At 39.9% G+C, this 23,146-nt stretch overlaps 1 protein-coding gene across 8 annotated transcripts in view; it reads right to left on the reverse strand.

Annotated features, from left to right (window-relative positions):
* Positions 1–23,146, reverse strand: part of ARNT2 (aryl hydrocarbon receptor nuclear translocator 2) — a 137,772-nt gene that overhangs the window by 86,162 nt on the left and 28,464 nt on the right. For 6 of the 8 annotated variants that reach the window (XR_004647578.1, XR_004647576.1, XR_004647577.1 and 3 more), the window contains exons 2-6: positions 20,037–20,148; positions 14,166–14,213; positions 10,087–10,131; positions 6,032–6,245; positions 2,918–3,131 (exon numbers count right to left, since the gene is read on the reverse strand). Coding sequence is in view for 5 of the 8 variants with exons in the window: in XM_034784949.1 (XP_034640840.1) it covers positions 2,918–3,131; positions 6,032–6,245; positions 10,087–10,131; positions 14,166–14,213; positions 20,037–20,148 (633 nt within the window). In the remaining 3 variants the exon portion in view is untranslated. The remainder of the gene's footprint in view (positions 1–2,917; positions 3,132–6,031; positions 6,246–10,086; positions 10,132–14,165; positions 14,214–20,036; positions 20,149–23,146) is intronic. The other 2 variants (XM_034784952.1, XM_034784953.1) reach the window with 1 other exon arrangement.

Genomic DNA, 23,146 nt, shown 5'->3' on the forward strand with positions numbered 1-23,146 from the left:
CCGGGCCAGTTTTATTTACCTGCTGACGCGGCAGGTTCGGCCGATCGCGGCCCCCACTGGCCGCGGTTCGCCGTCCCGGGCCAATGGGGGCGTCAAGAAGCGGCGTGGGCAAGCGATGTGCTGGCCGCAGCTTCCCGCAGCCCCCATTGGCCTGGGACGGCGAACCGCGGCCAGTGGGGACCAGCGTTCAGCCGAACCTGCCGCGTCAGCAGGTAAATAAAACTGGCCCGGCCCGCCAGAGTGCTTACCCTGGCGAGCCGCGTGCCGAACGTTGCCGACCCCTGCTTTAGACTATTAGCAGTGGCATGAATTCTTTATATTATCAGACCACCAAGGAACCGCAATCATGGACCAGGACCTGCCCCAAAGAGCTTATAATCTAAGTATGTGACAAGAGACAGCAGATGGATACAGACAGATGGGAATACAAGAAAACAATTAGACTAGTGTTATACAAACTCTAGTTAAGATCCCAGAAACACCCTAAAAGTTTGGTTCTTTCTGTGATGCACATAAATGGCATGATGTGTGTGATAGTATATGTCTAATGTGTATATGCAATTCCCAGTACTGAACATAAAAATCAGGCTGCTGAATGTGTTTATGGCTGGAGAGATATTTAATTGGCCCTTTGAAGGCTGAAGTACTGGCTCTATATATGCAATTGTGATAACTCTACACAGCAACCAGGTTCACAACATCTAGACCAGGGGTTCTCAAACTGGGGGTAGGGACCCCTCAGGGAGTCGCGAAGTTATTACATGGGGGGTCGTGAGCTGTCAGCCTCCACCCCAAACCCTGCTTCACCTCCAGCATTTATAATGGTGTTAAATATGTGAAAAGGTGTTTTTAATATATATGGGGGGTCGCCCTCAGAGGTTTGCTTTGTGAAAGGGGTCACCAGTACAGAAGTCTGAGAACCCCTGGTCTAGACAAACTTGCTCCCATGCACTGCTCTTGTCTGCACCAGGTTGTAATGGCTCTAGACCCGGCCCCTTTAGCACCTTCCCATGCCCAGCAGGTCCCCTACACCACGGGCTGAGGCAGGAGGGGCTGGCATAGGGACAACTATTCAGATTTTATATCAGCTGAAAATTTCCTTGGATTTGGGGAATCCTCAGCTGTCCATTTAGGGCAGATTTAAATCCCTTTGTGCTGATCTAGTAGCTCAAAGGGACTTTTTCAGGGAGAGGATTTGACCCCAACTGTGTTCAGTTTTTGAATGTTCTTTTCTCCATGCAAAGGCAGGTTCAACGAAAAAGCAGCACAAGTTTAAAAATGCATGAATATATTAAGAGTTGGCTTTTCAAAAGTGCTCAGCATTGATCTAACCTTGCCTCCTGTCTGAACAGAGCTAAGCGCTTTTGAAGATCCACCCCTAAGCAGTAAGTGAGTCTCTGGGATAATTGCTTCTTAAAAGGGAATGCTCTGTATTAAGTGCTCTATGCAATGGGAACGTCTATGCTTTTTTTTTTTTTTCATTAAACAAAGCACAAAGTTTTAGAGCTATGTGGATCTCAGCAGTCTGCACAGGTTCCTGTCAACATTCTCTTGGTTTTGATCCATATGGATTTCCACAGTTGAATTTTGCTTTGAGTTTATATGGTTTGAATAAAGCAAATCTTTGCCAAAACCACATGACTCCAAAACCCCATGGAACCCTGAATTTGGCACTTTTTTTATATGGAAGTTGTAAATTTTGCCCGGGTTCACTTGAAACTGGGCCACAGGCCTTTCGGTTATGAAACACAGCAAAACTTCCAGCAAACAAGGTCAGAAGTTTGAGTTCCTAAGGAAGGGAAAACCATGTAAGTTTTGCCTTGTTTGGAGTTTTGTTGTGAACATTTTGCACAGCTCTAGTATTTTTCTTTAGCCTGAGTATTCCTCAGATATACACATACTGCACGGCTAGACAAAAGGAACAAGCCTACACAGTCTTTAAGTAATTCTGGTTTTCTACTTCACAAGTTTCAGTGAAAATGGGATTTAGCTCCATCTTGCTAGTTCTAACACAGCCTATGCCAGGGATTCTCAGACTTTTGTACTGGTGACCCCTTTCACAAAGCAAGCCTCTGAGAGCCACCCCCCTTATATATTAAAAATACCTTTTTATATATTTAACACCATTATAAATGCTGGAGGTGAAGCAGGGTTTGGGGTGGAGGTTGACAGCTCACAACCCCCCATGTAATAACTTTGTGACCCCGAGGGGTCCCGACCCCCAGTTTGAGAACCCCGGGCCTATGCCTTAGTAATGAAGGTCACATCTACGATTGGTGGTACTCAGTCTTGATGGCTTTACATGCCACAATTACAAAGATAAAGCTATGCATGTTTTAATTCAAAAGTAGAAAACCACAAAGTACGTTGTAAATCAAACACTAGCTAAGAGCAGCAAATATCTTGCTAAAAAACCACATGTGATTTTGAGCTGCCAAGCATTAAATCTTTTGAATATGGTTCTTCTTAACAGACCACATGAAACTTTTAGAAAAGAGAAAAGTGTGAAAAATCATTTCAGGTTTCAAAATAAACACAGGCATAAAGAAAACATATATTTGTGAAGAAGCTAAAAAGATCAGAGAGTAAGGAAGGAAATCAGTGCAGAATCCACACCTGGGCAAGCCAGAGATGTGAAGGTACAGCTAAGTTAAGGGGGGGAGGGGCAGTGTCTACAGCCCAAACCTGAAGCCAAGTAAGTGGGGAGCAGATTCTAACAACACACATAAATTAATAAGCTCACCAGCATCATCGCACTGCCAGCAAGACAACAGCAGCCTAATCTCATTGAACTGAATTGCCGTTATTCATAGATAAAAAAGGCTAAACTGACCTAGGCTTTAATTGGGATTTTGAACTTCAGCTGAGCTCAGAAGGGAACCATAATACAACGAAGCACATATCAGATATATCTGACCTGTCATAGAGTTTTCAGATGTACACAGTTGCTCTCTCAGCTTTTCCACATCATCTGGATGAACCTGCTCATAGAGTGTGCTGCCAAACCACTCTGACTGTGGCTGGTTCAGCACTGGAGTAACGGAATCCGATACGTAGATGACTCTCCCGGTCTCAGCTGCAACTACAAACAGGAACCCATCTGCAGCCTCAAGGATAAGATGTTTCAGTTCCTTGCAAAGACAGGATTTAATTAGAAGGCCAGCAAGAAGAGAGAATTAAAGAATACATCTGTCACCCTCAACTCACAACACTTGTTTGTGATTTGAATGACTGGTCAAATAGTAAGTGACCCACATTTTCAATGTGTACTGATATAACAATGCATCCAATTTTGTAATGAAACAAAAATTGTTAATCTTAGTAACTACAACAACATCTTTTATCTGATGAGCTCAATGCAGTTTAGAAAAATTAACTAAGCCTCATAACTCCCCTCTGAAGTGGGTATCATAAAGAAAGGCACAAACAGGAAAAATGACATGCTAAAGATAATACAGCAATTCCATCCTTATTGAAATGTTCTGTTGATTTAATCTCTGTTAAATTCTATAGGATTCTTTTGACGTATAATATGATCTTTTAGATATTATTCAAACTCTGTAAAATCTCATAAGGAACGATATATTTTTAATAGTTTTTTTTTTAAACTTTCCAATAGAAATCTATAGCAGACATAATAAAAAAATTACTGAAAGATTATTAATCTCTATCAAATTCTGTAGAACTTTTCTACATAGGAAAGGAGGGTCACTACTGACCTTTTCCATTCCCTGAATTATTTGAATGCTAAGGGCCAGTTTTCAAATAGCCTCTTTTTATGCACAGAACTCAGTGTTCCTGTTAAAGAGTACCTACCTTTTTTGTGTGCATAATGTTCACTGTTGCATGCACAAACTGGGCAGTTAGTCACCCAACAGCTTGACCTGTGCGCGCGATATGTTTACATGTATTAAAAAAAAAAAATGTATAGCAACTTTGGTGGAAGCAATCTGTTGTGCAAAAATGGTTGATGAGGAGTGAAAGACATGGTCCTATCTTTTATTTCTGTTTACTCAGACTCCCTTCTTAACACCCACCCAAATCTGTTGCAGCTGAAACTTGTATAGCAACAAACAAGGTTTCTCAAGCCTGTCTTTTTCATTGTCCACTTTATTGTTTTGATTAAATATTTTAGTCTCTTAAATAAGGGTCTCCGAGTGCTGCTGCTTCAGACTTTTGCGACTGTTACTATGGTGGAGACAGGGTGCCTAAACAATGCACGTCTGTGCTAGACCCTACTGCCCACCACTGTACGTCTCACATTTAATCTCACACATTGACCTACAATGGAGCTTAGAGAGCAAGACAGAGTTTATGGAAATTCCAAGCTACACTGTGGGTTGGAGTGTACAAAATTGGACAGAAGGTAGATGATATTGGGTGATAAGGAAGAGATCTTAGTCTGGTAAACTGATACCATTGTCTTAAAGAGCTGTCACAGCTATCAGAAATACTGCTAATAAATTACATGCTTCTGCTGAAATGTATCTTATTTTTCACCACAGGTGTCAGTATATCAATTTCTGAAACACCAACTAAAAACAAGATGATTTTGTTAAAGTGGCCCAGCCCCCTCTATATTAGCTGCAACTTGAGGATTTATGACCCCATTTTAAATCCATTATTAACACAGTTGGAAATAGAAAAAATGTGTGCGCCATTCTGTAAGCCTCAAAAAAAAAAAAAAAAAAAAAAAAAAAATACAATGAAAAGTGACTAGTCTGCCCTAAAGAAGGGTAACAAGGTGGGTGATGTGATATATTTTATTGGACCAACTTCCGTTGGTGAGAGACAGGCTTTCAAGCTTACACAGAGGTAAGAAGACGAGTCAAGTGACAATATTTGCGGTCCCCCAGAAGCAAATTTAGAGAGTCCCAAGATAAAAGTGTTACGTTTCATTCCATATTCTTTAAGAAAATATGCTTACAATATGAATATGACATATCTGAGATGTACTTCATGCAAGATGGGTCTTGTAAGGTATCATTGGAAACAGGGCCGGCTTAGGCACCGCGGGGCCCGATTCAAAGGAGCTGCCGCCGAAGTCCCGCCGCTGTCTTCAGCGGCAGCTCAACCGCTGCTGCGGAGGAAGGTTCCTCCGCAGCAATGCAGCTGAAGACAGTGGCAATGATTGAGCTGCCGACAATGACAGTGCCGGGACTTCGGCGGCAGCTCATTCGTCTGCCGGTGCCTTCAGTGGCACTTCAGCGGAGGGACCTTCCTCCGAGGCAGCGATTGAGCTGCCGCCGAAAACAGTGGCGGGACTTCGGCGGCAGCTCCTTTGGGACGTTGCAGGGCCCGATTCCGGGGAATCGGCTGAATCGCCCTAAAGCCGGCCCTGATTGGAAAGGTTATAGTTTACTGAATGTGATTTTCCAATGTGTATGCCTGTATCATTTCTGTATCTGAAGTTAGGAATATTGACTATTTCAACTATGCTACTTTGGCAGTGATGCCCACTGTTAATACTTCAGTACAACAATGGAAAAGCCAGACCGGGTGGACAATGGACTGTGAAAGGCTTGGCTTTCCTGCAAGGCTCCATATTGCCACTGACTCATGGATGCTGTGATACTACAGAGTTTTGTAGGTGGTCTTGTCACCTGATATTAAACATTACCTGGAACTTCTTGTAACTTTCCACTGGAAGGGAAGGGGGGGGGGTCAAGTTTGGGAAACAAACAATTCCTGCCTTATGAAAATCCTATTTAAGGGTGGGGAGGAAAGAAAACGGGACTCTTTCTCTCCATGGCCTGTCTGCCCAAGAAGAAAGACTGCTAAAACCACCTGAAGGGAAGGCCAGGGGCGGGGGGGGGGGAGTCCAGACTGAGTCAGGAATCCAGTCTGAAAAGAAATATAATGAACTCTGAGCCACAGAAACTTTGCAACCTGCCAAAAATAATATTTAGGGTGAGAATTTACATTTTGTAACCTGTTTCTTAAATATATTGAGCTACTGACCTTTCTACCCCACCTCTCAAAATAACAGGATTATTCAGCCTGGAAGAAATAACATTTATGAAGCAACTACCTGTTCCGTTAGGAAAGAAGGCTTATATGCCCCATCAGTAGATTTATTTCCGGTGCCCCTCATAGACTTCATGTGCGAAACAGCCATACGCAGAATTGTCAGCTTGTCAGGTTTACGGGCCAATGCACTGCAGGTGGGCACCATGTCCGACAGCTCAGTGATATACTGTGTCATCTTATTTCTCCTGCGTCTTTCAATTTCACTATGATTCTCCCTAAACATTTAAAGAAAGATCAAGCAAACAGACAAAGCAAGACAAGATCAGTATAGGAATTTCCATTTATTATTATTTATAATACCAATACTTTGCACTTGTGTAGCATCTTTCATCCAAGGAGATCAAAGCGCTTTACAAAGGTAAGCATTATTATCCCCCCTTTTACAGGTGGGGAAACTGAGGCACGTGACAGTTAAATATGACTTGCCCAAGGTCACACAGTAAGTCAGTGGCAGAGCGGAGAAAAGAATCCAGATTTCCAAACTGCCAGTTCCTAGCTCTAACCCATTAGCATTTATACCTCACTTGGTTTAGAGCAGCAGACAGCAAAAGGAATGTGAGGTGCTGAGGGCTGTCAACTCCGGGGGAAGTCCCACTTTTCAAGAGATGCTCTGTGCCTCCTAGCGTAAGGGCCTTAGTGAGGTGTTGCTTGTATTAATATTGAACCTGATCCAGCTTCTGATTAAATCAATGGGAGTCCCTCTATGGACTTCAGGTCCACAGTAAGCAACAGCTCTGACTAAAATTTTGTAATTGTGATATAGACCCAATCCTGTAATCCTATGCAGCAGACTTCAACCTCTATGCTTCCGCCCCACCAAGACTTCAGGGATCAGATTGCAAGATTGGGACTATATTTTGTATAATAAGTAAACACAATATCTAAACCAAATATTAAAGGTAAAGTAGGTCCTGACTTGCCAGACACTGAACAGGTAATTATATAAGAGAACAACTAACTATAGTAATAAAATAACTATGACAATATTCAACACTAATATAGTGCTTTTTATTTTCAATGAGAATTACACAGATACCTAGAGCATCTTCACAATAACCCTGTTTCACAGAGTTTAAATAACTTGACTATAGCTACAAAGGAAGACTGAGGAAGCCAAAGAAAGCTAGAGCTGGGATTAGGAGGTGGTGTTGGTATTCAGGAACTCTTGAATACCAATACTGTGCTCAAAAAATATTCAAAAGAAAACATTATCAGAAGCTTTGGTTTTACTTTGTCTTCCATGAGTGACAACATTTATAATGAAAGTCTTTACTCAGTCAAAACTATCATTAAAGTCCATGGGAATTTTACCTGATAAATAATAGAGTTAAAAATTGTGTAAAGACTTCAGGATTTAGGGTGTGATTTTCAAAGAGGTCTAACGGAGTTAGATGTATAATTTCCATTCTTTGAAAACTCCAGCCTTAGCGTACAGATATTAATTTTCATGGCAAAACACAGCTCTCAGTCCACCTATCAAATTAATATCAAATTATGAAAAACAATATTCAGTAAACTAAGGGTTTTTTTCCCCCTCCTCCTCACACTTCCCAATACCCTACAACAAGGAGGATCACTGACTCATTTAAATTTTATTTCCAAAGTTCTCAGCACATAACAATATATTACTGAGTTGGCCAGTTGCATTTCAGGGTTTTTCGATTATCAGCTGTCAATATTGCATATAAATTAGGATGTGTGGCACAGATCATCAGCTAGTGTAAATCAAAGTCAATGGAGTTGAACCAATTTACATCAGCTGAGGAACTGACCTACTGAACCTAGAAAACTACACTGCATCAGAGAGGTGCATTTCTTTATTTTCTGACATGGCACCAGCATACTGTACCTGTAAAGAGGTAGCTACCTACAAGCATACGAAGGACATGCCACTTCTGATGTCAAAGCAGCTTCTTCCACTGATTTCAATGAGCTGTATGGAGTTTTTTTTGTGAGATTACTGACTGATCCAACAAGATGTGAAATTGCAGATTACCACATGGAGAATCCAGTAACACTGATTGGTACAACATGCAGTATTGGAAGAGATTAATTTATTCTGATTTAGCATAACTCAGGGCTGAATAATTAGGGAGTGACTCATGGAAGCGGACTAAGCAAAGTACAGAATACTTTTCAGCCACTTTTCATAACTAAGCTTTTTTTAAAATTTAGGGTCTGTATCCCAGTTGCAATATGTTTCCCTTTGAAATACTCTAGTAAATAAGCAAGATCATAGAACACCTAGAAGAGTTGGAAAGCATTGGCTTGTGTTGCTTTGGAAGATGCATCAGATGTGCAGGTATTACATGTTGGAGTCATTGTAACAGAATCAACACATTTTAGAGTTCTGTTTCCACATTCACAATTCCCACTGATATCAATAAGGACCTTAGGAATAAGCCTACGTTTCAGTCACGGGTATTCTTAGTAAAAGTCATGGACAGGTCACGGGCAGTAAACAAAAATTCACGACCTGTGATCTGTCCATGACTTGTACTATATACCCCTAACTAAAATGTGGGCCGGGGGGCCGTGGGTTCTTTGGTGGGGGGGTGGCCCCGGATCCCTGCTGGTGCTGCAGGGGGAGGGGGAGACGGGTAGCAGCAAGCAACTCAGGACCCCGCTGCTGTTGGGGAGGGGTGGGGGGAAAAGTGTTGGCGGGGTTCCCTACCCAGCTCCGCATGTCCCTGCAGCTCCTAGAGGGAGGGGTGGTTTGGGGGGCTCTGTGCGCTGCTCCTGCCACAAGCGCCATCTCCACAGCTCCCATTGGCCGGGAACCACAGCCAATGGGAGCTTTGGGGGAAGCACCTGCGGGCACTGGCAGCACACAGAGCTCTCTGGTCACTCCGCCTAGGAGCTGCAGGGACATGCAGGTGGAAGCTGGAGGACCCTCACCACCACCACCCAGGTAAGCACCGCCCCGCACCTCCTGCCCCAGCCCTTTCCCAAACACCCAAACTGCAGCTGCTGACCTGAGCTACTGGCCACAGCAGAAGTCACGGAATCTGTGAGTTCCATGACAAACATGCAGCCTTACTTAGGAGTAAAGCATCAACTAGTATACAATTCAAACAAGTGTATTGCAATGTCAGCCCTTAATGGTTCAATAAATTACAACCTCTCTCTTTTGTTAAGGTTACCGTATACTTTGTTTATCACATTCTTCCTAACGAAGGACCTGTTTCAGATTCTCAGCTATCTGTGAGTGAGATGGTGTAGCCGTGTCGATCCCAGGATACTAGAGAGAGATTAGATATGAGAGTTCTGTGTAAGCTCGAAAGCTTGTCTCTCTCACCAATAGAAGTTGGTCCAATAAAAGATATTACCTCACCCACCTTGTCTTTCTAATATCCTGGGATCGACATTGTTTTTAACTATGCAGTGTGGCTGTAGCAATCAGTATCATACAGAGTAACCAATGGACAACAGGACCTACTGCATGGAAACAGTGACAAAATCCAACATTCCATGGTATTTATTATTTTAAAACTTTAAAACTATTACATTAATCCATAGGTCAGTAAAGGGCCTGACCAAACAAATAAATTGGACATTGACCTGAAAAGTTGAGCTTAGTAGATAGCAAGAGGGAACATAGACTCTTTTATAAAAGGGTCTGATCCTGGAAATTTACATTCATGGACAGGTTTAGAAGATGGAGTCCTGGATTTATAATTCCTAACTGGTTTTTAAAGAATGTTTTTGAGAGTATTAAATCTGGCCTTAAGGGGCTGATCCAAAGTCCGCAAAGTCAACAGTAGGTGGGAAATCTCCTATTGACTTTAATGGGCTTTGGATCAGGCTCTAAATAAGTGAACCTTACTGATTGTGATCAGTCGGAATGTTATCGTGTAAAATAAAAGGGGCAAAACGTATGTGATTTTCCTTGTTCCTACCTGGCCATCCTCTCTGCATCAGCAGTACTTTGATCATCTTCCCACCTAGAAACAAAATAACCAGCTCTCTAAGCTAAGGTGCACAGACTGAGAAATTCTGGATACGACTGTCCCCCTTCTTTTCTCTCAGCAGAGGATCTCTACAGAACACGCCTACCTTGCAAATTTTTCATTATCACCTGAGATTTGATCACCATCATACCTGTAAACAAAATATGGTAAGTAAATTTAAAAGGCTTATGCAAAACTAGAAAGTCAATACAAAGTAGAAGGCGAAGACAACACTTGCAATTGCAACTACTATAAATTACACCAAGAGAAGCAGGATATTATGGGAATGATGGAACGGAAAGGAAAAGGGGACTCTGGTGAAACTTTTTGAATGACCAGGAACCAGCTGTTAAAAACTCTCTCTTTTTGTGTATTAATAGGAAAAAGGTCAAAATATGACCCACTAGTTTCACTTAAAATATTAGAGCTTTTTTGTTTATTGCTTGAGAAAGTTGTACAAAGCACTATTAGTCTGTTACTAATAGTAACCCCATGAAATATTCCTGGTTGCACAGCTGTAGTAGGGATATCTTCAGCAGGCTGCATCCACTACCCACGGCACTCAGTAGAGGGCAGTGATGACACATACAAATTGTGGAAAGACAAGAGACATCCAAACACAATTCATTATTTTATGGACACCTTTGTAAACAGCTTTAATACAGACACTGTACACTCCACCAAGTATTCTTTATGATCCTGGACCAGATCGTCTGCTGGCGTAAGTCAGTATAGCTCCACTCAAGCCAATGGAGATATACTGATTTACACCAGCTGACCATCCGCCTCTCTGTATTAGAAATAACATACTGTGTTTGATGAAAGTGTCTGTCATTTCACAAGGCATAGTTATCACCAATGACCTCTTCTGGATTGAATCTCAGACCTACTTCCTTGTGTACAGATTTCAGAAGGCTAAATATTATTACACCTGAGCCGATACTAACCTCCCTAGAGTGTGTATAATTGTTGCATTCTAGTGGTTGCAGCCTACAGAGGATAGAAGCCTAAAATCTACTATTTGAGTATTCGTGGGTTACTACCAGTGATTAATCAATCATACTTAAATAGGCATCTTTTCTGTTTATTGCCTGAGCAATTTAAAAGCACAAATCTTCTTTTCCGTTAATCCTATTCAAAGGTTATTATATAAAAAGAGAATATTTCACTAATAAAAAGCTGTTAGTATGCTACAATTAAAATGCTCTGTACACTTGCAAAGTTAACTTTCTACATAGACCCAAATATGTACATGCCAAAAATAAAGTTATAAGAAAGAAAAAGAACAGTTTAAAATGGGTTGCACAAGATATCCTCCCAACTCCCATAGTCCTTTTAATTTTCTAGGCCAATGAAGGCGTTAACACACGTCGGTGCACATCTATGTGCTTTCTATTCTGTTCCAGGTGTAGCAAAGTTGCCTTCCACATCTGATGCCCTCCAACAAAGTGGAATTCTGCTTTTGCATCAGAAGCAATAGCAAAAAAGTGTAGTGTCCTTCTGCATAGACGTAGTGTTTAATTACAGGTTTCATGTGTGTAGCTATGATCCCTTGCTAAGATCACTAGAAACTCCCCGCCTCCCGAAATCTGGTTATACTCATGAGTTATACACACAGGGCCAGCTCTTCAGTTGGTGTAAATGCACCAGTTTTACGTACAGTGCCTATTTTTTTTAAAAAAGATCTAGACAGATAAACAGAGTTGTATAGAGAAATAAAGCATAACTGTATAGACGCCTACTAGGTGTGAGAGTTCTTGAGACAAGTATAGAGTTATGCTCAAGTGTCAAATACAGGAAATAAAACTTCTTATTTTCTCTTATATTAAAGGACTGAAATATGGTCAATCAGGTAGCAGGAATTGATAATAAATTATATCATGTTATGTATTATAAATTACAAATTAAATTAGACTAAATATTTTGAGTGAAATCCCAACGCAACTGAAGTCAATGGAAGTTTCACCTCTGTCTTAAATGTAGCTAGGAAGTTATCCTTTTTGTAGCATTCTCCAAAAGGCGGTCAGGAGCATAAGACATTACTTATGTCACCTTTTTTCCTGTCTCTCTTTTCTAAATATATAGTCATCATTTGGAATCAGTATTTCCTAATGTGGACAAGAAATAAAACAATATCTAAAAGAAGATCCTGCTGTTGGAAATAAATCAAAATACCTGGTCCCAATGAATATTTATTTTTTGAAAAGTTGAGACAAATAAACCAAAAACGATGGGTTGTCAAGAACGCAATAATAGCGCTAAATGCTTTTCTGAAAATAAAGAGCATTAGTTCTCAAGAAAAGCCAATCTGATTTTCTATATTATAATTGTCACTTTGCCATGATAAATACAAAGGCACCACACCTTAATTTATTAGTATCTTTAATCCTTTAAAGCTTTCATGGGAAGTACAGTATAAACAACAACTTTTTTTTTTTTTTTTGAAAACTTAAAGGGTCACCATTAACTTTAAGTGTAGACTGTTGTTGTTGTTTTTTTTGTTTTTTTTTTTTTTTAAAGTGAGTTAAAAGTACTTGTAGGTACTAAATTTTCTCATGAGCCCTCCAGCCAGTTTTTTTCAGCCTTACAGTCACATTTCCTTTTTCATTGAGTCATATGTAAATCCTCAAAATAGAGCTCAAGTAGGACTGAAGTGGTGCATTTTGCCTTAAGGTTTCATCCTGTAGTCGCCATTCATGCCAATAATCTCAGGATCAGGCCCTTATTTTGTACTGACTACAAGATAAAATGCTACTTCCTCTATTTTACTTTGCTTTCTGGGATATGGTCATGCCCTGAAAATATAAAGGAAAAGGATAGGCTCAATGGAGAGTGCCTGCATCTCTAAATAGCGTATGCTATTAGATGGAAACAAAATAAAGTGTTGCACTTTCCCAAAAAGAGTACAGAGTTAAGGTGCTGAAGCACTAAAAGCCATTAAGCACCAGATTCTGTCTTCAGATACATAAGCACCTGAATTTAACGTTAGATAAGAATTTGGCTTCAACAAAAATAAAAACAGGACCCACAGGGTCAAATTTTCAAAGGCTCTGGCAACGAGTGGTGTCATGCAAAGTACATATGCACCACTATGCCCACAAAACCCTACATTTTCGCACGCGAACAGATATCTGCATGCACAAATCAGCTCAGTATAATAATATTTTACTTCTGTAGCTGCTGCCGGAGGCACTTAAAGTCTGTGAAGTTCTTTAACACTCACATGCTTAAAATACCACTCAAAAAGGTGGATTTGGATATCCATTGAGAATAGCACTAGCTAAACAGAGCTACTGTTGACCTTACTAGGTAAGTCATGACACGGTTTTAGAATTTGGTTCTAACACAATATCACTGTCAATATTAGGCAGGAAAACTGTTCTAGAACCCTATTAATGACAACTGTGATTAAACATGGCTGTTATCATGGTTCCAACTGCAATGTGAGTAATAGTGGTGGGCTTCTGAATACACACGGTGTGTCCCATATTTTTCTAATGGGAAAGTGCAAACAATGTAACCAAAAGTGAAATGAAAGGTGAAGGATGGCAATGTCACTTAACTTTTGTTTCAACTTTACTGGAATATTATATTACTGCTCAAGACACACACACAATATTTAAAGTAGGATCTGGCAGAATATTTTAATCGTCAATTTAAAAATTACAACTATCATAAGCAATATAAAACTCATTCAAATCAACAGGAAACTTATTTTCAGTGGCAGAAAGACAAATTCAGCAACCAAGAATAATGAGCGCTCATCTCTCAAAGTTGGAATATTGTAACTAAAAGTCACAAATTTCCTCATCTGAAATTGTTTCCGTGATATATGTAACATTTCATGTGATAAAGCAGAGTGCATTCTGAGTGCCGTGAGGCGACAACTAAAGTAAGCAGATTCATCTGAAAAAATTTGCTCATTAAATAGTTCCTGCAGGGTTTGACACTCTGTGGGCTGAGGTGGATATCAACCTACTTACTGGCTATTATGTGCCAGAATGTAGTATGCCTAATTTGCCGACACAGAAGATGTTGCCTATGAAGTTCAAGCCAATTCGTTAGCACTGGGAGACACCAAACACATTTCAGCCTGACTGTAGTTTTGTCAATATTAGTAGTTTGCTAGTTGTCTTCCTGCATCGTAAAAGCCAATCATTTAGCCACGTACTTATAAAAGCTCACCTTGAAAATTTGCTGGGACCTTCCCCATCTTCATCATCAAACTCCATTCTGAAAAAGCAAAATTTTTGAATAAGTAATCATTATTTAAGAAGCCAAGAGTTAAATTAACATTCTGTCAACAAAAATCTGCATTGCTGTTATTTTCTTCTTAATTTTAAGTGAAATGTAGTTCTTTTGAATGTGCTGGATTAGCAGCCATCAGGCCTGACCCAAAGCCCACTAAAATCAATAGGAGTCTTTCCATGTATTTCAGTGGGCTTCTTTGGGTCAGGCCGATACATAATGAAGATCTCTGTTATTCACATAATACAGAAGAGGGCAACAGTCATACAGATTTCCCCGCACTGTGCCGCTCACATGCTTTCGCCCAGGTCTGGAGAGTTCACATGTAACAGTGAGAGGGAGCAGTAGGTCAATGTCTACATCTAATAGTTTCTTGGCCTCTGCTAAAACTGGCTGTCAATTAGTCCCAACTGATTGTAACTGTGGTGGTTTTTGGACTTGTCAGTTAGAAACCAAGATCACCAACTCATTTCACACTGGTCATCAGGGAGCCCTTAGATGCTGAGGACTTTCAATCACTACAGACCTAGATTAAATTAATTAGTGACTTTTAGCCACTACAAAGTCATGTAATAACAACACTATTACTTAAAACAGAAAGTATTTTTACATCTCTATGTTTCTATACTTTATAAAGGTTGGCAAGCATTGCTATACTAGCTTTACCGATGGGGAACATAGGATTAAAAAAAAAATAACTTTTTGTTAGGCAACACAAATACTTCTAAGTTTTCTAAAATTTCCGACTGCAATAAGACTTAAGGAAATTCTGGATTCCATATGCCCTCAAGTTTTTTATGATAATAAATGCGATAAGTTATAGCTATGGCAAAAGGAAACTGCAAAGACTATTTAGGTCTTCATATTAAAAAATGTTTCACTGAATTAAAAACAAATATTTTTTAAATTAAAAGTTATATTAAAGAATAGAGAGTACAACACTGAGTTCTGGGCATAGAATAACTTCTTTGAAACTAAGAAACAAAATACAAATGATGAACTACACAACATAAATGACCAGATGCCCTCTAAAAAATTTCTTTGGATGGCACTAATCTATATACAAATAGAACAAAAACAAAAAATAATCACAAGAACTGAAAATCTCATTAGAAAAGACACATTAATACTTCCAGATGGCAAGAGTGATTGTTCATTTCTAAAGGAAGTGGTCAGGAAACCACTTTCCAAAAAGGTCTCATAGAAAAAAAAATGTGGTTTTTGTATATAGGTTGGTTGAAGTCTGATTTCATCATCGATGTTTCCACTGAAAATTATGTTGCGCTCTTCTGATCATTACCAAGTTCTGTTTCAGAATCACTTCTATATAATGAATGGCCTTTCAGTTGTATTTTTGTGGAGCAACAGTGACCTCCAGTGGCCAGCGAGGCTAGTTGTACAGAGATATTGTTTACAGCTAATTCATGGCCAATCTGGTATTCCATAACAATGCTGCCTTCAGTAGGGGGCTCTCCAAATATTCTGAATTCGCTCAGACCAGCTGCATGGGAGATATTTCTAATAACGTACACGTTACCTTGTTGAAATTCTCCTGTGATCCTTGTCCCTGCAATTGATTTGGACCCTTTCACCTATGTTGGTGCCACTGAAGTCAAAAGAGCTCTTTACGGGCACAGGGGTCACTCTATGAAGATTCAACTGCAGGACCCTTGTCTATAAAGCAAATCCTTCCCTAACCTCACTGGCAAATGAAGCACGAGAGAGTCAAAAGTTTACTGCGGGTGCTACACATCCCTTGACCTGGAGGAAACCAGCTGGGGAGACATGGGTCAGAGCTGGAGGATGCTTCACTGTGTAGCGCTTCCAATCCTTTCCCTTGTGGAGAGGTATTAAAGGGGCTCTGACCTTGGTGGAGTTTTTCCAGAACCCAGCCAAAACACACTCGGGGAGGGAGGGAGTGTTGAGAGCTGGATCTTCCCATGAGCATAACATCCCAGCTTTATTATGTTTGGTCCAGTTTATTATTATTGGAATATGCAAAGCTTGATAACAGTGTATTTAGGGCCTGGTCTTTCAGCCCTTACTCATGGGACTCATCCCAATGGAATAAGTGAAACTAGTCATGCAAGTATTTATCCAGCTAGATAGAGCTGAGTTTCTTAAAACTGAAAACTCTTTGGAGTTAAGACTGCCAGTCAGTCATATGTATAGACAGCACCTACCACATTGTGTGGATGACTGGAATGCAAACAGAAAATAAATCTAAGCATTTATACCGTGCTTATCACTGAAGTATCTAAGTGCCTAGAGCTGTGGTATCAGGCTTTAACATACTAGTTTTTAATATATACATATCGCTTTGTTAGGCTACCATATAATTGCATTTTTATTCCAAATGTAAAACAATGCTTATTTTAAAAAAAAGCAATTAAACGAACTTAATAGAACACTTGTAAAAATGCTGCACAAAATTAACGTCAACTCTGGTCTTTGTTTTTAAAATGAAAAATGTAGAAGTGGAAATCAGAGATATGTTAATTATATGACAGGGAAAAACTCAGATCATCTTGAAAAAACACTGGGTTTAAAAGTAAGAGATGCTAACTGGTTGCCTTCCACTAATATGTATTGTTTAGAATGAGGCAGAACCCAGAAGGATAATGAATCAGTTTTAACCTTTAGCATAACACAGCACAGCATGTAAAAAATATTCCAACAAACTCACCTTACCCCAACAGATAAGATCCTCTATTCAGAAAGAGTAAATTGCATATCAGCAATACAGCAGAAGTAACTTCCCAGAAGACAAATGACATCATTTCAGAAACAATACCTTTTGTCTTCATTTAAAACTCCCATTTAAAAAAAAGAGACTAAAAATATGCTATCCAGGGCTCTCATACTGAAGAGACAAGAATAAATCTTGTTTTCTTCTTTAACATAGTATTGAGCTGTTGTGAAAAGGCCAGATAGTAATAATTATATTTATAAAGTGCCCCATGCAAAAGCTTTCTTGGGTGCCATAAATAATACAAGAATTATAAAATATAGTAACATTTTAAGTTAAAAACACGTTCAAGCAAGAAACACAAAAGGCAGGTTGAGTGGGGAAGATGGGAGAAAATGAATTTTAGGTAATGTTTAAAAATTGGGAGAGATGGTTTGAGGTAGCTATCCTTGAGGGTGCGGGCAGAAAACAAGTTTCACACCCTAGGGCTCATCATAGCAAAGGCAAAATCACCTGCTGACCTAAGGCCAAAAATCAACGGAGCCCTAAAAGAAATAGATACCCAGCCAAAAATAAAACAACCCAGAAGAAAGAGGCCTGAAATATAGCCAGTGCCTGCACTGAGAAGGGCTTTAGAAATCAGCATAAGCAAATGAAATAAACTGAAATAAGTCTACATACTCTAACTGCCCTCATCAATGGAAATCTTATGCATTTCTACCTTTTTTTCTTCCCCACAAAACATTTGGCATAATCCACAGACAGAAAAAACATATTTCCTAGCTGTCAATGGAATGGAATCCTTACCTTGCAGAAACACCTTCTGGACAGACAATGAGCTTAAACTGGCATATAGTCAAGCCTGTACAACAATTATTTTGCCAGAGTGCATCAGCAATTATAAACAAAAAACAATTTTCAAAAAGACACCAAAGTTTGGAAAGAAGGCCATGTCGCTGGCTGCATTCCTTTGTGTTTGATCTGAAGCATTCATTTCTAAAGTGCCCAAGAAGTTAGGTGTACAAAGATACATCACCAGGGGAGTAAGGAAAGGACTAAATGCTTGTTACAGCTTTGTTCAAAGAGAAAGTACAATGCATTAGACACAGCAGGCAGACCTACCAGGCATTCTTTCCCTGGAGGTCTGAATACATAGACTGAATAAAATGCTTTCTCTTAGGGAGGACCTTCTAATCTAGAACGAAGATGCACTGATACAAAATTGCCTTCTGTACAGCAGCAAACCTATAATATCTAATTCATAGAATTTTTATATTAAATACATTTTTAAATAACTCACTTTTACCTTTTTCCCCCATCCCATTCTTCTGCATATAAAAGATGATACTTACAATGGTATATTTAAAACTCAGGACCACGACCTTTTGATTTACCTTTCAAATCAATATTTTGTATAACCAGCAGACTTCACATTTAGCAACATCAATCCTTGGCAGTCACTACTTAGTAATTAGCATTAGTAGCTGACCTGCCTGCTGCTCAGTGGTGAGATCATTTGTCTGGTCACGTAAGAGTCCAAGACAGTTAAAGTTAGACTCTTCGTAAAGTAGCCACTAAAAAGATGTTAAAGCTTTCTCTTTTTTCCATAGATTCCAAGGTCAGAAGTGACCATTGTGATTATCTACTCTGACCTCCTGTATTCGCAGGCCATATGGAACGTCCCCAAAATAAGTTCTAAGAGCAGATCCTTTAGAAAAATATGCAATCTTAATTTTAAATGTGTTTGTTTTTTAGCATAAGCTTGAAAACGCTTTTGTGTTCAACGGTTTTAACACTAAATGTAGCTTTTTCAAACGGGATAGTTCATGATTTAATAAGATCAACTGCATACAGTTAGCTCAGCATGTGGAAGCCCACTTCACAGGTAAGGCAGATCAAAGGAACATATCACACCAGTGCTCCACATGCCTCATCTGGCTGCCAATTTAATTCCAGGTCTAAGACATGGTCCAGATCCTCCTGTTTTTATTCACATATGGAGTGGGACCAGCTGTCCTAGCTACTGTCTCTTGTATTCCCCTAGAAGACCATTAAAATTGACAGAACACTTTGGCTGACAATCACAAGCGGAGAACTCACAGGAATTGCATCAAGGTTTTCTCAGTGGATGCCCCTCAGTTGAAGGATCTTTACTCTTGATGAGCCCTGTCATGGCCATATTTAGGGGGCAAACATAGGACAGACCTGTGTATGCCTTTCCTTAATAGAATAGTGAAATCTCCAGGAAAATGATCTCCTGACCGCCATCTGGATTTCATCTGCCTGGGAAAGTAGAAGAAAGCACTTTTCCCCTGTGAAACTCCTCTACTCCATGTTGAGGGCACTCAGATATTACCATGGGAGGAGCCACTGAACTACGTGATTAAAAAAAAACAAAAAAAAACAAAACAAAAAAAACAAAACAAAACAACACCACACCACCACAAAATATTGTCCTGCTTAGGGACACAACATTAGGAATGAGCAAAAATAGTTTGGATAAAATAAGAATTTCCTCTTCCCCAGCAAAACCTCCAGCCATGTTAAGAAAGGAACTTGAACCAAACCTCTCTCAGATACTGAGACATTTTAACTTCTGGTTTCCAATCAGGCCCAGGATATGACAAGCCAAAATACTTTAAGAGAGGCAGTAGTTGTGGTTTCTGCACCTACGGCAGAAAATGGAAATACTGTATTGGAAATTTAGGTAGAAAATATGTAGTTGGGAGATTCCAAGCCCAATTTTCAGACCGAGTAGGTTTGGATAAATTTACATAGGCAACTAGAATCACATCTTGCTCCACTTATTTGCATAAGATATCTCATTGAGACCAATGGGATTACTCATCTGAGCAAGTATAACGTGCTTAATGGCTTCAGGACCACATCCCTGATGGATGCTTAGCCAATCCATAACACCATAACCTTTTGAGGCTTGCCCATCACTAAACAAAATACACACACAACAGCAAGTTCAATCTTACAACAACAACATACATGGTGAAAAGAAAACCAAAACATACTAGCCAGTGTTGTGATGCCTATTAGTACATGTATGCATTTGATTTATGAATGCACATAGTTTTCAGTTTCACCACTGATAAAATGAAATAACTTACCCAGAACGCCTCTTTCCTCCTCTAGCAGGCATGGATCCTGCCATTCTCACCTGTCCTGTTGCCATAGGTGCAACCGGCAAGGTCACTGATCCAGGAATATCTGAAGCCATTTCTGTAATACAGAATGAAAATCATGTTATCCACTATGAAAGGAGCAGCCAGTGATAAGGACATAAGAAGGCTCTTTTAAAAACCAATCAGTGTGGAATGATCTTTCCTTTTATTTCTAAATGAAGACAAATCTATTCTTTGTGGTTTAAAGGACTGTACAAATGATGGCAAATTCATTACACTCTTGCAACAGCTTCAGTTTTGTCAATAGACATCCTGAGTGCAATTGGAGAGAGACACAATCATGGCATACACAGAAGCTGTGTATTTCACTTACCTATTAACTCACTGTACTTTTGTTCCCTACTGTACAGGAGCTGCCAATGAAGCCTAGCAGTCTTTCACAACACCTAAGCTTCCTCACAGGGAATTTTTTGTCAATACAAAACTACTGAAACGAAATAAGTGACGGGGCATAATTTATCCAGATTAGGCAAAATTTTAAAATATATTCAAATTCAATATTTAAAAGTATGACAAACCCTATAGGCTGGTAATTGTGGGAGGCAATGAGGTCTAGTGGTTAGAGCAGGAGATGGGGCCTCAGGAGAAGTTATTTACGTCCTAGTAGCATTTAGAGACCCTGATCAGAATTAATGTCCCAAAATGCAAGGCGCTATAAAAAATACAGGAAGGCAGTCACTTCCTGGAAGAACTCTAGGTTCTTATTCATATCTCTATCAGTGCCTTGGTGTGCGACATTGGGCTAATTCGATCTCCATGCCATGCTTTTCAATCTTTAAAATGGGGATATCAACACTCACCTTAGTAAAGTATGTTGAGATCACAGAATTTAAAGGCATTTTTATTATCCAAAGACAGCAATTGGATGGGAAACATTTTATTATACTTCAGAATGAAATACACTATAGCAGTGTTTCCCAAACTTGGGACGCCGCTTGTGTAGGGAAAGCCCCTGGCGGGTCGGGCCGGTTTGTTTACCTGCCGCGTCTGCAGGTCCGGCCGAGCGCAGCTCCCACTGGCCACGGTTCGCTGCTCCAGGCCAATGGGAGCTGCTGGAAGTGGCGGCCAGTACGTCCCTCGGCTTGCACTGCTTCCAGCAGCTCCCATTGGCCTGGAGCAGCGAACCGCGGCCAGTAGGAGCCGCGATCGGCCGGACCTGCGGACGAGGCAGGTAAACAAACCTGCCCGGCCCGCCAGGGGCTTTCCCTACACAAGTGGCGTCCCAAGTTTGGGAAACACTGCACTATAGGAAAACAGAACAATGTAGTTCTTTCCCTTCTTTCTATCCCATAGATTAAGTATATGTATGGACTCTGTGGAATCATTATAAAATAATTTAAATGAAAATTCTCTCTCCCTCTAAAGCATAGAGATTTCACAGACTATTTGCTCTAGCATGCGGATGAGATACTACCAACCAAAGGTCACAATGTCTAGCAGTCACAAAACAAACACCCAAAAATGTTTTGTTAAACTGTACAAGGATTGTGCAAACTGGATGTATTTTATTACTATTCCCTCCCCCCAAAACAGCTGGTAGGCTGGAGCTTGCAGAAGGATGGAGAGGAATCTGCTGAGAGTGAGCACACATCAAGAGGAAAAAGAGCCTGGATGATAAAAAAAAATGTTCTCCTTCACATACACATACAGCACCTCATTACTCCCTGCCCCTCAAAATGCATTCTACTGCAAACTTCAACCCTAAATATTAATTCCAATATTTTAAAATGTTGTGGCTTTTTTTAAATATAATTTAGAACCACACATCTCAGGGTTGGCAAAGGCATCTTTGGTCATCTGGTCAATCCCTGGTTGAAAATGTTGCTACGTCTTCAGTGGAAGTTTATTGATTTGGGGAGCAGGGATTGAGGGTTCTCTTTTTTCATTACTCAGTGCCGTAGCCACGATGTTCCGTAACAGAGCGAAAAACAAGACAGTGACTCTAGGGGTGGGGAGGTAAAATCCTATAACAAGGGGCTTCTAAGGAAGGTCAGAGCCGTAATGTTGCCTCCACTCCACAAATGGACCCCATTAGACTGAGCAGCCTACACCAGCTTTAGGGACGTGCCATAAACCAACCCTAAAACAGAGAAGAATCTGGGCCTACGAAAGTTTACTAACAGAAAGCAAATTATTCGAGAAATCCTGTTATTTTTCTCAACATACTAACACAAAAAACCAACTGTGACGGGGAAGCAGAAACCCACTCTTTTTAAACAGCATTTTCTTTCATGTTTGGAGAGCACTTCATTCCTGACATATTTTATTCAAATCCATTATTCAATAATGTACATTTTCAGTCTCATTGTTTCTGTTCATTGCTGTTAGGAATTTCTTTTAGCACATTTATTTTATTTGCTGCACTTCTTTTCGACCAAGAAGCAACAGAGCAGGGAACTTAAAATATGCTTCAAAAAATGCAGTCAAGGATTTAAAAAAAAAAAAAAATATGATGTGTCTCCAGTACCATAAGAAAGACATAGTAGAGTTACATAAAGGCACTAAAACATAAAAGCTAAACCACTATTTCTGAAAATAAGTTATCTATGAAATATACCGACAATCACCTCACATTTGAGACATATAGCTGATGGTCATCTTCAGTTGCTCTGCTGATTCATTTGTTAAAGCAGATTTTAAAACCCTAATAAGTACGCTCTTACAGTGTGTTTCTCGCTAAGAGAAACACTGAAATACACACCACTAAGAGGACTGCTCTTTTAACCAGCATGCAGCTCTACAGCAAAAAGGGATATTTTAACACAATTTCAAATAAATCCCAAAACATCCTTTATTAGTTTTTAATACCAGAAAAGAAACGTGAACACTCATTTGTGATGAGGCATTTGTACAGCACTATTTTCCTTCGAAACAAAATAAAGCACATACAGTACCTTGAAATGACATGTTGAGGGTAAGAGGGTCAGAATGGACTCAGCACATTAGACCCCAAAAGAGTCTAAAAATCTAGAGTAGCATGTAATTATAGGTCTTTTTACTAACAAGAAATGCGGTTGCCACTGCTCCAACAGTAC

This window comes from Trachemys scripta, chromosome 10 (assembly GCF_013100865.1).
Source record: "Trachemys scripta elegans isolate TJP31775 chromosome 10, CAS_Tse_1.0, whole genome shotgun sequence".
NCBI lineage: Eukaryota > Metazoa > Chordata > Testudines > Emydidae > Trachemys > Trachemys scripta.